The sequence below is a fragment of the Anomaloglossus baeobatrachus genome, chromosome 9 (genome assembly GCF_048569485.1).
Source record: "Anomaloglossus baeobatrachus isolate aAnoBae1 chromosome 9, aAnoBae1.hap1, whole genome shotgun sequence".
Classification (NCBI taxonomy): Eukaryota; Metazoa; Chordata; class Amphibia; order Anura; family Aromobatidae; genus Anomaloglossus; species Anomaloglossus baeobatrachus.
The window spans coordinates 16,604,445-16,619,745 of record NC_134361.1 but is presented as its reverse complement, the minus strand read 5'-3'; the positions used below and the strand labels follow the sequence as shown (position 1 = coordinate 16,619,745).

At 42.1% G+C, this 15,301-nt stretch overlaps 1 protein-coding gene across 2 annotated transcripts in view; it reads left to right on the top strand.

The window, feature by feature from the left end:
- The first annotated feature begins 801 nt into the window (after positions 1 to 801).
- TBX22 (T-box transcription factor 22) overlaps positions 802 to 15,301 on the top strand; it is a 35,357-nt gene continuing 20,857 nt past the window's right edge. Inside the window, exons 1-4 of one of the 2 annotated variants that reach the window (XM_075322384.1) lie at positions 802 to 907; positions 8,081 to 8,228; positions 9,448 to 9,549; positions 9,796 to 9,970. In XM_075322384.1, the coding sequence (XP_075178499.1) occupies positions 802 to 907; positions 8,081 to 8,228; positions 9,448 to 9,549; positions 9,796 to 9,970 (531 nt within the window). Of the gene's footprint in view, positions 914 to 8,080; positions 8,229 to 9,447; positions 9,550 to 9,795; positions 9,971 to 15,301 lie in introns of both variants that reach the window. The other variant, XM_075322383.1, reaches the window with a different exon arrangement.

The following is a 15,301-nucleotide window of genomic DNA, read 5'->3' as shown; positions in this document are numbered from 1 at the left end:
TGTGTGTGTGTGTGTGTATATATATATATATATATATATATATATATAGCACATAGTGTGTACATATAGTATATATATAGTGTGTATATATAGTGTGTACATATAGTATATATTGTGTGTATATATATATATAGTGCGTATATAGTACATAGTGAGTATATATAGTATACATATTGTGTGTATAGTGTATATAGTGTGTTATAGTACATAGTGTATACATATAGTATATAGTATGTATATATATATAGTGTATTATAGTATATCATGTGTATTTATAGTGTATATAGAGTGAGTATATATAGTATATATTGTGTGTATATATAGTGTGTATGTAGTACAGAGTATTTATATATAGCATATAGTGGATATACAGTATATATAGCACATAGTGTGTATATACAGTATAACATATAGTGTGTGTATATATAGCATATAGTGGAGATATATATATATATATATATATATATATATATATATATATATATATATATATATATATATATATATATAGTATATCTTTAGTGATATTATATGGTCACAGACATATTCTTTACAATTACATTTCCACAGTGATAATAGCGGTGATAAGTTGATAACAGGTTATGTGGCAGCTACTGCTCTCTGGTGTCACCAAATATGACTGAGACAAGTGATGAAGACAGAAGGATCCGCGTCCGATAATTGATCGATGTCCTCCCCCTCCCGGGCTGCGCCCGCTGATTGGTGGCTGCACTTTTCGGGTGAGGGGGGCGCGGGCCTCCCCCTGGGGTCGGCGCTGACAGGAGGGGGGCAGCAGTCACCATGGCGCTCAGCTCCCGGGCGCACGCCTTCTCCGTGGAGGCGCTAATGGGCGCAAAGAGGAAAACGCAGGAGGAAGAGGAGCGCGGCGGCCGGCACCAGGACAAGGGTGAGTGTGGGGGGCAGAGGAGGAAGAGGGGACCCCGGAGCACCCTGCAGGGGGAGGAATAATGGGGACCCCAGACCCCGGAGCACCCTGCAGAGGGAGGAATAATGGGGACCCCGGAGCACCCTGCAGAGGGAGGAATAATGGGGACCCCAGACCCCGGAGCACCCTGCAGAGGGAGGAATAATGGGGACCCCGGAGCACCCTGCAGAGGGAGGAATAATGGGGACCCCAGACCCCGGAGCACCCTGCAGAGGGAGGAATAATGGGGACCCCAGACCCCGGAGCACCCTGCAGAGGGAGGAATAATGGGGACCCCGGAGCACCCTGCAGAGGGAGGAATAATGGGGACCCCAGACCCCGGAGCACCCTGCAGAGGGAGGAATAATGGGGACCCCAGACCCCGGAGCACCCTGCAGAGGGAGGAATAATGGGGGACACCCGGATTATAGGAGCTAATGGGCGCAAAGAGGAAAACGCAGGAGGAAGAAGACCGCCGCGGCCGGCACCAGGAGAAGAGCAAGTGGGTGGAGGGGTGCAGAGGAGGAGACCCCAGAGACCGGAGCACCCTGCAGGGCGAGGAATGATGGGGACAACCGGACCCTGGAGCACCCTGCAGGGCGAGGAATGATGGGAACACCCGGATTACCGGCGCAAAATACGGGCGCAAAAAGGATGGCGCAGGAGGAAAAAGAGAGCGGCGGCCGGCACCAGGAGAAGGGGGAGTGTGGGGGCACAGAGGAGGCAAAGGGGCCAAAGAGATGACCTCAGACCCTGGAGCACCCTGCAGAGAGAGGAATGATGGGGTACTCCTGGATTACAGGCGCTAATGGGCGCAAAGAGGAGGAAGAAGAGAGCGGCGGCCGGCATCAGGAGAAGGGTGAGAGTGTGTGTGTGTGTGTGTGTGTGTGTGTGTGTGTGTGTGTGTGTGTGTGTGTGTGTGTGTAAGGGCCCCCCCCTTACAAGGGGCTCAGAAGAGGGGACCCCAGAGACCGGAGCACCCTATAAGGAGAGGAATGATGGTAACACCCGGATTACCGGCGCTAAATGCGGGCGCAAAGAGGGAGGCACAGGAAGAAGAGAGCGGCGGTCGGCACCGGGAGAAGGGGGAGTGTGGGGGGCAGAGGAGGAAGAGGGGACCCCAGACCCTGGGAAGGAATGATGGGGGACAGCACACGGATTATAGGCGCACAATGCGGGCTCACAAAGAAGGGAAACTCCGGGATGTGGGAAGTGCAGAGGACTGCGCTCTGCCCGGTGTATACAGATCTATATGCCGCATCGGAAACACGTGCGGTTCTCTGTTTGATACCGGAGCCCATTGTCCGTCCCGACTACCTCCTGATACCAGACTAAATCCAATCGGTCATGGATTGGGATACAATCATCATCATGCGATCATTATGCTTGTAGCACCATATAGAGTGATATTATAGGGCAGCTTCCATTCTCTGCTCCGTTTTCTCCAATTGCACAAAGTTTTGTTTTTGCATTTATTTTTATAGGGAACAAATCCATGAGACAAAAGCCAGCAGATTTAGGAAATACCCAATATGACAATTTCTGTTGCAGATTTCACCTTTTGTAATGTAAAATTGTGCTTCACATTTGCACCAAAATCCACAGTTGGAATCTGCCCAGGTCTGGGGTGATCGGCTCCTGTCATATTCTAGGGGCGCGTTAGTCTAGGGGCGCGTTCACACCTCAGTTCCATGCATATCATTCTTACCTATTATAGTCTATGGGGCTGTTCACATGTTAATGGATGAGTGGTTTGCAAAAAAAAAACAAATCTGAGATTTGCCTGATTTTGATCTGAATGCAATTTTTTTTGGACCGTGAACAAATCGCGCTGCGCTCTGATGCCTCCGTGTGTCGTCCGTTTATCACTCTGCTCAATAGAAGCTGGCGAAAACTCCATCAGTTTTATTTTTTTTGCATAGAAAAAACGGATAAAAATCTGATCAAAAACGCTGAGAAAAAACAGGGATTTTTTTGCAAATGGTAACAATAAATAAATATCTGACTGAGCCCTAATGAACAGGAGACTAGTCAGATGTTTTATTTGCATGCGATAAAATCACTGATAGTGAAAATTGTCCGCCCCGAGCAGACGCTGCGGAGGTTCTCATTCTCACCGCGGAAATCAGGCCTTTATTTATTCAAGCACAAGCAAAAAATATACTTTTTCATAAATATTTTCAAAAATATTGTTGCTTTTTCATAAATATTTGTGGGTTTTTTTTTCATTTTTTTTTTTCCATTAGAGAAATCTATGATGCACATACAAATCACACTCAGAAGCTGCTGTATTTGGGATAAAATACACCAAAAGTGTAAGGCTAGGCCCCACTTTGCGTTTTTAACCTGCGTTTCTGCAGCGTTTTGAGCTGCAGCGTTTTATGGCCAAATGGCTTGCATTTTATTTTTCCATGATATCCTATGGAAATTGTGAAATTTCTGACCACACTTTGCGTTTCAAAACGCTGCGTTTAATTTGCATAATTTGTGGCATAATTTGTGGCAAAAACCATGTCTTCAAAGAAGCAGCATGTCAATTGTTTTTGCCATTTTGGGTGCGTTTTGCTAACATTGAAGTCTATGAGAAATGGCAAAAACCAAGATTCCAGCAAATTCCTGCGTTTTACCTGCTTTTCCAGTGCAGAAAGCATGCGTTTTGGACTTCAAAATAATGATTTCATATGTCCCTTTACACACACACACAGTCCGACAATTAAAAATAAGAATTTTAATAAATTATTGCTATTTTTCCATTTAATATCATATTACCGCTATAATTTCATTAAATTAATCTATTTTCATTATTTTTCACAAAAATATAGATTTGTTTATTTTTTTCCAATTTTTTCATTGAGTTTGACTGTGTAAACTTTATTTAGCGGTGTCTTGATGTTCAAAACGCATCTATCAAAACGCAGGTGGAAAAGCATGTAAAAAGCGCTGAAAACGCATCTAAAACGCAGTAAATACGCATGCGTTTTCAGCGCTAAATTTCTGAAAAAGGCAACTTTGGTCAAATCAATTAAGCCAAAAAGGTGCATTTAGAAATGCAAGTAGGAGAACGCAAAGTGGGGCCCTATCCTAAAACAAATACCTCTAACAACATCTGGCCACAAAAATGCGCTGTTTATATCATGTCTCATATTTCTATTGACTTATATTTAGCATTGGAACTAAAACGTAGCACAAAATATTGCAAAAGATGTGGAATTTCTTAAAATAATCTTTTCATGTGTAAATAGAAGCGTCTGATGATGGCGCATCAGTTGGTAATGGATGCGGACACAGATGATCCGGTAGATCCGCCCGGACTGCGCCGTCACTGACGATACATTTTCTTTTTTGCGCATTTTGTTGGATGACAAATTATTGGAAGTGGATGGAGGCAGTGATAACAGTTCTGGTCATTTCTGGATCCTGACACCAGAACCTACATGTAGCAGCTGTTACTTTTCTACTTTTCCTGATAGATTCCGCAATATCTCACAGTTATTGTATATTATAAGAATACGACCCTATATCTTATCCTGATTTATTATAACATCTTATATTAGTACAACTAAATATGGCTACAAACTCCAGGTGTATTATAACATCCCATAATGATACAAGATAACACTGTATATTTCTGGTGTTTAATAAAATTTATTAGAACTACTTAGTCCTGTAATCAATCCTGTAATGATACAAGATAACACTGAATTTGTATAATAATAATAATAATAATAATAATAATATTTATTAATAGAATTACTTAGTACAATAAATTCCAGGTGTATTGTAAAGCTCCATAATGATACAAGTTAACACTATGTATTTCCAGTGTTTAATAATATATATTAATATAATTACTTATTACTATAAACCATCATGTAATGATACAAAATAACACTATATATTTTTGGTGTATATACAATATATAATAATGTATATTATTAGAACTACTTAGTACTATAAACCATCCCATAATGATACAGAATAACACAATTTATTTCTGGTGGATAATAATAATATATATTAATAAAATTAATTAGTACCATAAACTCCAGGTGTAATATAACATCCCATAATGATACAAGATAACACTATATATTTCTGGTGTATAATAAAATTTATTAGAAGTACTTAGTATTATAAACTTTCCAATGATGATACAAGATAATATATCACTATGTATTTGTGGTGAATAATAATAATAATAGTAATAATAATAATAATAATAATATATTAATAGAATTACGTAATACTATAAACTCCAGATGTGCTATAACATCCCATAATGATACAAGATAATGCTATGTATATCTGGTGTATATTAATAATAATTATTAATACAATTAATTCGTACAATAAGCTTCAGGTGTATTGTAACACGCCATAATGATACAAGTTAACACTACGTATTTCTGCCGTATAATAACATATATTATTAGAACTACTTAGTACTATAAACCATCCCATAATGATACAAGATAACGCTACGTATAGGTGGTTTATAATAATAACAACATATATTAATAGAATTACTTAATCCTATAAACTCCAGGTGTGCTATAACATTCCATAATGATACAATGTAACACTATATATTTATGGTGTTTAATAACATATATTATAATTACTTTATATTATAAACCATCCTGTAAAGATACAAGGTAATACTGTATTTGTGGTGAATAATAATAATAATAATAATATATATTAATACAATTACTTAGTACTATAAACCATCCCATAATGATACAAGATAACGCCACGTATTTCTGGTGTATAAAACCCACCATATATATCAGCAAAAATCAAATAATTCTGTATACTCTTGGTGTATTTAATGTTTATCTATTGAATTCTATCCATTTATTGTACATTTCAGTGATTGTCATTTTATTACACAACTAGATAATAATAATAATTTTATTCATTTATATAGCGCTATTAATTCCACAGCGCTTTAGATAACACTTTATTGAATTGTTTAATATTATAATATTAGATAATAATCTAAGCCTCTTATATAACGCTCTCTCACGGTTTTCAGTGTATTGTTTTATTCTATAACACTGTGTTATGATACCCGGTGTATTATGACGATCTATAATATTATTTATTACAGTCTATATTATTTCTATATATTGACATAACTTGCTTTATAACTTTAAATAACAATACATTATGCTGACTTGTTTTCTAATACAATGAACTTTACTTTATATTCCTGGTGTTTTCTACCATCCTATAATGTATTATACTATTATATAGTTGATAGTAAATAATGCTGTATATTATGTTATATACTGTATAATACACCAGGTCTAGAACAACATGAGAATATCACTGATCTGATTCTGACACTAAGTTCCTGCAGATTATACTGTATAATGGCTCCTGGAGTATTATACTCCTATAAACCCCACTTATCACTTTACACCTTTCTAGCAGACATTTCCATTTAATCTATATAGTATAGGATAAAATGAAAGAAAGAAAAATTGCTCAGGTCCCGTGTCGGCTTCTACTTTCTGCAAACGTATATTTGTATATAATACAATCTGAAGTATAATAGGATAATTCTGTATAATAACATCCTCTAATCATGTGAATGATGGCGTCACGACAGCTGTAATGCCTCATAATAATGTATAATGGCCTGAAAGTATTATAACATCGTGCAATTCTGTGACTTCATAATACCATATAATGACCCCAATATATTATATAGTCATAAGTCTAGAGCTCCTAATCCTACATGATGGCAGCCGGCGGATTATACTGTCCTGTCGTCCTAATAATTGATAATACTTTATAATAACGACATCTTGGTGATTATAACGTCTTCAGTCTATGACCACAACAATATATTTACACCGGATACAAATACTATAGGAATGAAGGTGAAGCAATAAATAGAATCAAGTGATGTTATGCTAAATATAAAATATATACAGTATATATATATATATATATATATATATATATATATATACTATATAATGAGTGCAGTATATAATAACGTAATGTAAGATAATATAGTAATACTGCAGAAAGGTAACGAGAGCATTATAATGTAATAATAGCTATAATATTATATGATATCTGATAGATTGAATACTAAAGACAATCGGGATGTTACAATGTCACAAATACTAGACAATAAGCCCCATGTATGATATTACCTTGTAATACTATTAATAGTATATTATATTTCAACTGTTTATAGCTATGAAGGATCATATTGTGCCATAATCAGATACAATGAACCCATATATAATCCCTTTATTACTCTACAGCTCTATACAACGGCACTGGAGGATTATATTGTCCTTCTATAATGATTCCAGTATTTGGTGATGTCTTTATTACTAGATATTATATAATGACATTAATGCATTTTATATATTGATCTCAGTGTATAATAATATTTACACTATATAATGACATTGGTGCATTATATTGTCCCATTATAATATCACATAATACTAAGTTCCTGCTAATTGTTAATGCTGCAGATTTACTCTGGGAAAATTTGCTGCGTGTTTAATTATTTCATTATTTATTTCATTATTTAATTGTTTATTTCATTATTTATTTATTTTATTATTTATTTCATTATTTATTTATTTCATTATTTATTTTTTGATTTATTTCATTATTTATTATTTATTTATTTATTTTATTAGCTTATATATTGCTATAAATTCCTCCGTGTTATGAATGAGATGTAACTAAGTCTCATTCCTTTGCTGCAGAAAAAACCCTGAAAGTGACAGTGTCAGTTTATACCGCAGACGTGAGAGCGTTTTTCACCATAGGGCGAGACGTGTGGAGAATCTGCTCTTTTTCTGTAGTGAAATCCCCAGCAGGATTTGTCGCTGCAGATTTCTGTGCAGTTTTTATGCGGCGGAAAATCGACCACGTGGAACTTTCCGGAATAAAGAACGCTGCGAGTGTAAACCTCTCAGATGAGCTCGGCCTCGGGGATAACATTGTTGCGAGTGCGATCCCTTCTTTCTCGCGTTGCAGGCACCGTATTTCCACGCCGGTGTGAGTGACCCCTCAATATTACAGCACCGTATTGCAGCTTCTCATCTAGTCCCCCTCACACTCGCCCCTCCGATCCTTTCTGCCAGTAATGCATCAATATTACTCTCATCCCAGCAGAGAAAAGACCCAAATCCGCAGCGTCTCCATCTCCAGAGCCAGCGACGAGCAAAGACAGCGGCGTCCAGGTGGAGCTGCAGGGAGGAGATCTATGGAGGAGATTCCACCAGATCGGGACCGAGATGATCATCACAAAAGCCGGGAGGTGAGGAAGCCATGAGGACGGCAATGGTCATACACTATATGGAGAAAAGTATTGTTCCCCATGTCTTAAAGGGGTTGTCCAGAAATATTTCATATTTTTTACACTGCCTAAGGACTAACAGGCAGGTATTTGCTGACCACCTGCCTGTTTTACCTGGTGCAGAACGATCACAGACCTGCCGGTGATTCTGCGGCTTTCACTGACGTCTCACCGACAGGGCAGCTCTTCCTCTGCTCCTCTACTCTGTTGATGGACGTTATTGCTGATGTCATTCTGATGGACAATACACGTCTAGTTGGAATGTGGCCTGAAGTATAGGAATGTCATACTTGTGGTCACATGACCGCCCACTCTCACAGCATTTGGTTCACACTGTGAGGAGTAAGAAGTCTGCAGGCATAGAGAGTGACTGCAGATTACAGCGAAAGACTACATGACCCCAACAACTGGACTGAGCCCGCACTATACCGCACATAGAGTGAGTTATCTGCCGGATCTCGTGCAGGCTCAGCCTGTGAGCCAACTCTATGCACCCGCTCTAAACATGCATTGTACATGTACAGCAAATGTTGGGAAGGGGATCCGTCTGGTCCTGTGGTGATCATCTTTTTAGGTGTGCACAGAGCTGTGGCCAACTACACTCGTGCACTTAACTTTTTAGGTGTAGTGTCAGCTCACTGGTTTTACCCATCATGAGATGTTTCTTGTGTGGCACCTTGGCAATGAGACATCTATTTCTCGGCCATCAGTTGAACCAGTTGATTTTATTTTTCCCTAAGTAGCAGCATTGTTGTCTAATTGCTGATAGATTCCAGCGGGTGTCAGGACTCTCCAGGACTTTTTGTACCTCTCTTTCTTCATGTGTTAAATACTTTTTCCCTGTGTCATTTATGGATATTTATGGTTTGATTTTTTTGCCTCTGTGGATGGGATGGGTTGTTACCGACATCTGGTGAGAAATTCATGTCACTAGCACCATGTGAAATACATTTACTTAGAAACTTGGTGACGTGTTCAATACTTATTTCACCCATTGTATCTGCAGAGGGGCAACATCATATTAATTTGTATGGATGTAGATGGAGGACAGGGAAGCCCCTGTAGATGGATGTGGGTGGGGGGAACATACTTTTCTCCATATAATGTATATTTATGTATAGGTGGTATTTTGCTCCTGCTTTATGTCTATAATCTCTTCTATGTATTTCACCCGTTGTAGGCGAATGTTCCCCTCTGTGCGAATCAAAGTGAAGGGCCTGGACCCCACTAAGCAGTATTACATCGCTCTGGACGTGGTTCCCGTCGACTCCAAGCGATACAGGTATCAGTGTTATATTATATGAGCAGTTTTGGGATCGTGTGTAGCTGCTCTGTGTGTATCGTGGGCCATGAAAACAGGCCCCTCGTCCCCTTTTGTGATCTGTACAGGTTAGCAATTGTTGGGCCTCATTCATTAGAACTGTCTGATAGTAAAAAAAAAACTTTGTTGCCCAGAACATCCAATCAGAGCTCAGCTTTTATGTTAGCACCGCCCCCGCGGATCAGCCATGTCTCCCTGTCTTTATAGGTACGTTTATCACAGCTCACAGTGGATGGTGGCTGGAAACACGGATCATTCCTGCATTTCCCCCCGACTCTACGTGCACCCCGACTCCCCCTGCTCCGGAGAGACCTGGATGAGACAGATCATCAGCTTCGACCGTGTCAAACTCACCAACAACGAGATGGACGACAAAGGACATGTAGGTGTGGAGCCGCGGGACTTACCTCTCCAGATCTCTGCATGTGTGTCTCATGTCTATCTATCTATCCCTCTATCTATCTATCCGTCCGTCCGTCTGTCTGTCTGTCTGTCTGTCTCTTCCTGGACTTTCCAAAATATAAATTTGTCACATGTTTAAACAAACCACTTCAGTCTAGAACTGTTACTCTAGTTTTTACCCCTGTACTCAAGTGATTTTGCAATTTGTTTGCAACTTTTTAAATGGCAGTGACCATTATTGTTCCTAGGTTGTGTCCTCCATTATGCCCGAGCCTTGTCCACCATTGCACCAAATGTTTTCTATTGGTGAACGGTCTGGACTGCGGTGGGAGGGGAGCCATGCTGCTGTGATGCATGCAGTATGTGGTTTTACTAATATCCTGTTATATATAGGATTTTCCCTAAGATAGACTTCTATATAATGCTTAGCACTGATGGCCCCTTTCTGTATAAGCTGCCCCTGCCATAGGCACTATTGCCCCCCATACCGTCAGAGATGCAAAACCGTGCACTGATAAGTTGGATGGTCCCTCTCCTTGAGAACAAGCTGGATGGACCCTCTCCTCAATAACAAGCTGGATTGTCCTTCAACCTCAATAACAAGCTCAATGGTCCCTTTCCTTGATAAAAAGCTGGAGGTTCCTCTCCTCCGTATCAGGCTGGAGAGTCCCTCTCAATAACAAGCTGGATGATCCCTTTTCTCATTAACAAACTGGATTGATTGACTCCTCGATAACAAACTTGATGGTCTCTCTCCTCGATAACAAACTTGATGGTCTCTCTCTTCAATAACAAGCTGAACGGTCCCTCTCCTCGATAACAGGTTAGATGGTCCCTCTCCTTAATAACAAGCTGGACAGTCCCTCTACTCAATAGCAAGCTGGATGGTCACTCTACTCAATAGCAAGCTGGATGGTCCCTCTACTCAATAGCAAGCTGGATGGTCCCTCTACTCAATAGCAAGCTGGATGGTCCCTCTACTCAATAGCAAGCTGGATGGTCACTCTACTCAATAGCAAGCTGGATGGTCCCTCTACTCAATAGCAAGCTGGATGGTCCCTCTACTCAATAGCAAGCTGGATGGTCACTCTACTCAATAGCAAGCTGGATGGTCACTCTACTCAATAGCAAGCTGGACAGTCCCTCTACTCAATAGCAAGCTGGATGGTCACTCTACTCAATAGCAAGCTGGATGGTCCCTCTACTCAATAGCAAGCTGGATGGTCCCTCTACTCAATAGCAAGCTGGATGGTCCCTCTACTCAATAGCAAGCTGGATAGTCACTCTACTCAATAGCAAGCTGGATGGTCCCTCTACTCAATAGCAAGCTGGATAGTCACTCTACTCAATAGCAAGCTGGATGGTCCCTCTACTCAATAGCAAGCTGGATAGTCACTCTACTCAATAGCAAGCTGGATGGTCCCTCTACTCAATAGCAAGCTGGACAGTCCCTCTACTCAATAGCAAGCTGGATGGTCACTCTACTCAATAGCAAGCTGGATGGTCCCTCTACTCAATAGCAAGCTGGATGGTCCCTCTACTCAATAGCAAGCTGGATGGTCACTCTACTCAATAGCAAGCTGGACAGTCCCTCTACTCAATAGCAAGCTGGATGGTCCCTCTACTCAATAGCAAGCTGGATGGTCACTCTACTCAATAGCAAGCTGGATGGTCCCTCTACTCAATAGCAAGCTGGATGGTCCCTCTACTCAATAGCAAGCTGGATGGTCCCTCTACTCAATAGCAAGCTGGATAGTCACTCTACTCAATAGCAAGCTGGATGGTCCCTCTACTCAATAGCAAGCTGGATAGTCACTCTACTCAATAGCAAGCTGGATGGTCCCTCTACTCAATAGCAAGCTGGATAGTCACTCTACTCAATAGCAAGCTGGATGGTCCCTCTACTCAATAGCAAGCTGGACAGTCCCTCTACTCAATAGCAAGCTGGATGGTCACTCTACTCAATAGCAAGCTGGATGGTCCCTCTACTCAATAGCAAGCTGGATGGTCCCTCTACTCAATAGCAAGCTGGATGGTCACTCTACTCAATAGCAAGCTGGACAGTCCCTCTACTCAATAGCAAGCTGGATGGTCCCTCTACTCAATAGCAAGCTGGATGGTCCCTCTACTCAATAGCAAGCTGGATGGTCCCTCTACTCAATAGCAAGCTGGATGGTCCCTCTACTCAATAGCAAGCTGAACGGTCCCTCTCCTCGATAACAGGTTGGATGGTCCCTCTCCTTAATAACAAGCTGGATGGTCCCTCTATTCAATTGCAAGCTGGATGGTCGCTCTTCTCCTGAGTCTGCAGGACACAGCGTTTGGGGTTTCCATAAAGAATTTCACATTTTAATTCATCTGACCCCATATAATTTTCCCTTTTGCCTTTTGCCGTCCATGATAAATGAGCTTTGGCCCAGATAGAACGTCAGCATTTCTGGATTGTGCTGATACATGTCGTCTTCTTTACGTGATGGAACATTCACTTTCATTTGTGGATTGTGCACCCAGTTGTGATCACAGACAATCATTTCTGGATTATTCCGGAACCCAAGCAGTGATCCACGTCACCAAATCTTGGCTGTAATTGATGTAGAGCCGCCTGAGGGTCCAGAGATCACAAGACTCCAATAATGACCATCGGTCTTGTCCCTTGTGCACATGGATTTCTCCAGAGTCTTTTGATGATGATATTATGTGCTGTAGATGGTGGATATTTGAAGTTTTGATACTTTACGTTGATAAATTGTCACATCTCCACCAGGACCCGCGACATCTGCTTCTGTCCTCAGCCGCCCCCATATTGACTCTGTGGGCGGTGCTGGTGTTAGAGGAAATGTCGGAAACTAAAGATTTGGATGGTGCAGGCTCTGACCAGCCACACAGTATGGGAGTGTGAGCGGTGCAGCTGGATTTACCAGCTCCCTGCACCACACAATTGGAAAGCACCACACCCTATTGAAGCTTCCAGTTTACTGCTAGAACCCGTCAGATCTAGTCTTGGGCTTCTCTAGTTGAGTTCTGGCTGATTAGTTCCTTGTTGTTATCATTGTTACTTGATTTGACCTTGGCGTTTGTTTCTGCCTATTCTTTCAGATTCTGATTTTGTACTTTACTTGCCCTCTTAGTTCTGACCCAGCTACCTGACCCCTCCTGTCGGCTGGCACCACCATGCGGCAGTTATTCCGTGGCCCCAGCCCTGGGGCCCTAACCACTCCTGCCAGCCTGCACCACCATGCGGCAGCTTAGGGGGCCCCTGATTACGTCCATATCTCTATACAGGGGTTAAAGGGTGACTACTAGGGCAACCCATGGCATTTGGTAAGCGGAGTGGCTTGCGCTACGCTTGTCCATGGTAGCCATTTTAGAGTTGTCAGGCGACCACTGACAGAACGTCCTTATAGGAACATTTTACTGAAATCTTTCCCCAGCTTTTAGATGCAGTTGTTCCCAGGTCGGTGGCCATCGTTGTCTTTGCTTCTGAGAAATGTGCTCTTTATATACAGTCATGGGACTTAGTTGGACATTGACTCTCCGGCTGTTTTTCTTGAGGATTGCTTACGTTTTCCGTCTTCTGTTATTCCTGTCCATATTTTTTGAGATGTGTCGCTGCCATAAATTTCTCAATAAGTGAATATTTTCAGATTGGAGAAATGTCCGGTGTCTGCCTTCTTATCTGTCCGGTGTTCTCATCTTCTGATCTGTCCGGTGTTCTCATCTTCTGATCTGTCCGGTGTTCTCATCTTCTGATCTGTCCGGTGTTCTCCCTTTTGATCTGTCCGGTGTTCTCGCCTTCTGATCTGTCCGGTGTTCTCACCTTCTGATCTGTCCGGTGTTCTCATCTTCTGATCTGTCCGGTGTTCTCACCTTCTGATCTCTCCGGTGTTCTCACCTTCTGATCTGTCCGGTGTTCTCACCTTCTGATCTCTCCGGTGTTCTCATCTTCTGATCTGTCCGGTGTTCTCCCTTTTGATCTGTCCGGTGTTCTCGCCTTCTGATCTGTCCGGTGTTCTCACCTTCTGATCTGTCCGGTGTTCTCACCTTCTGATCTCTCCGGTGTTCTCATCTTCTGATCTGTCCGGTGTTCTCCCTTCTGATCTGTCCGGTGTTCTCATCTTCTGATCTGTTCGGTGTTCTCATCTTCTGATCTCTCCGGTGTTCTCGCCTTCTGATCTGTCCGGTGTTCTCGCCTTCTGATCTCTCCGGTGTTCTCACCTTCTGATCTGTCCGGTGTTCTCACCTTCTGATCTCTCCGGTGTTCTCACCTTCTGATCTGTCCGGTGTTCTCATCTTCTGATCTGTCCGGTGTTCTCATCTTCTGATCTGTCCGGTGTTCTCATCTTCTGATCTGTCCGGTGTTCTCACCTTCTGATCTGTCCGGTGTTCTCATCTTCTGATCTGTCTGGTGTTCTCATCTTCTGATCTGTCCGGTGTTCTCATCTTCTGATCTCTCCGGTGTTCTCATCTTCTGATCTGTCCGGTGTTCTCCCTTCTGATCTGTCCGGTGTTCTCATCTTCTGATCTGTTCGGTGTTCTCATCTTCTGATCTCTCCGGTGTTCTCGCCTTCTGATCTGTCCGGTGTTCTCGCCTTCTGATCTCTCCTGTGTTCTCACCTTCTGATCTGTCCGGTGTTCTCACCTTCTGATCTCTCCGGTGTTCTCATCTTCTGATCTGTCCGGTGTTCTCATCTTCTGATCTGTCCGGTGTTCTCGCCTTCTGATCTGTCCGGTGTTCTCGCCTTCTGATCTGTCCGGTGTTCTCATCTTCTGATCTGTCCGGTGTTCTCACCTTCTGATCTGTCCGGTGTTCTCATCTTCTGATCTGTCCGGTGTTCTCATCTTCTGATCTCTCCGGTGTTCTCACCTTCTGATCTGTCCGGTGTTCTCACCTTCTGATCTCTCCGGTGTTCTCATCTTCTGATCTCTCCGGTGTTCTCACCTTCTGATCTGTCCGGTGTTCTCACCTTCTGATCTCTCCGGTGTTCTCATCTTCTGATCTCTCCGGTGTTCTCACCTTCTGATCTGTCCGGTGTTCTCTCCTTCTGATCTGGCCGGTGTTCTCCCTTCTGATCTCTCCGGTGTTCTCATCTTCTGATCTGTCCGGTGTTCTCCCTTCTGATCTGTCCGGTGTTCTCATCTTCTGATCTGTTCGGTGTTCTCATCTTCTGATCTCTCCGGTGTTCTCATCTTCTGATCTGTCCGGTGTTCTCATCTTCTGATCTGTCCGGTGTTCTCATCTTCTGATCTGTCCGGTGTTCTCGCCTTCTGATCTGTCCGGTGTTCTCATCTTCTGATCTGTCCGGTGTTCTCA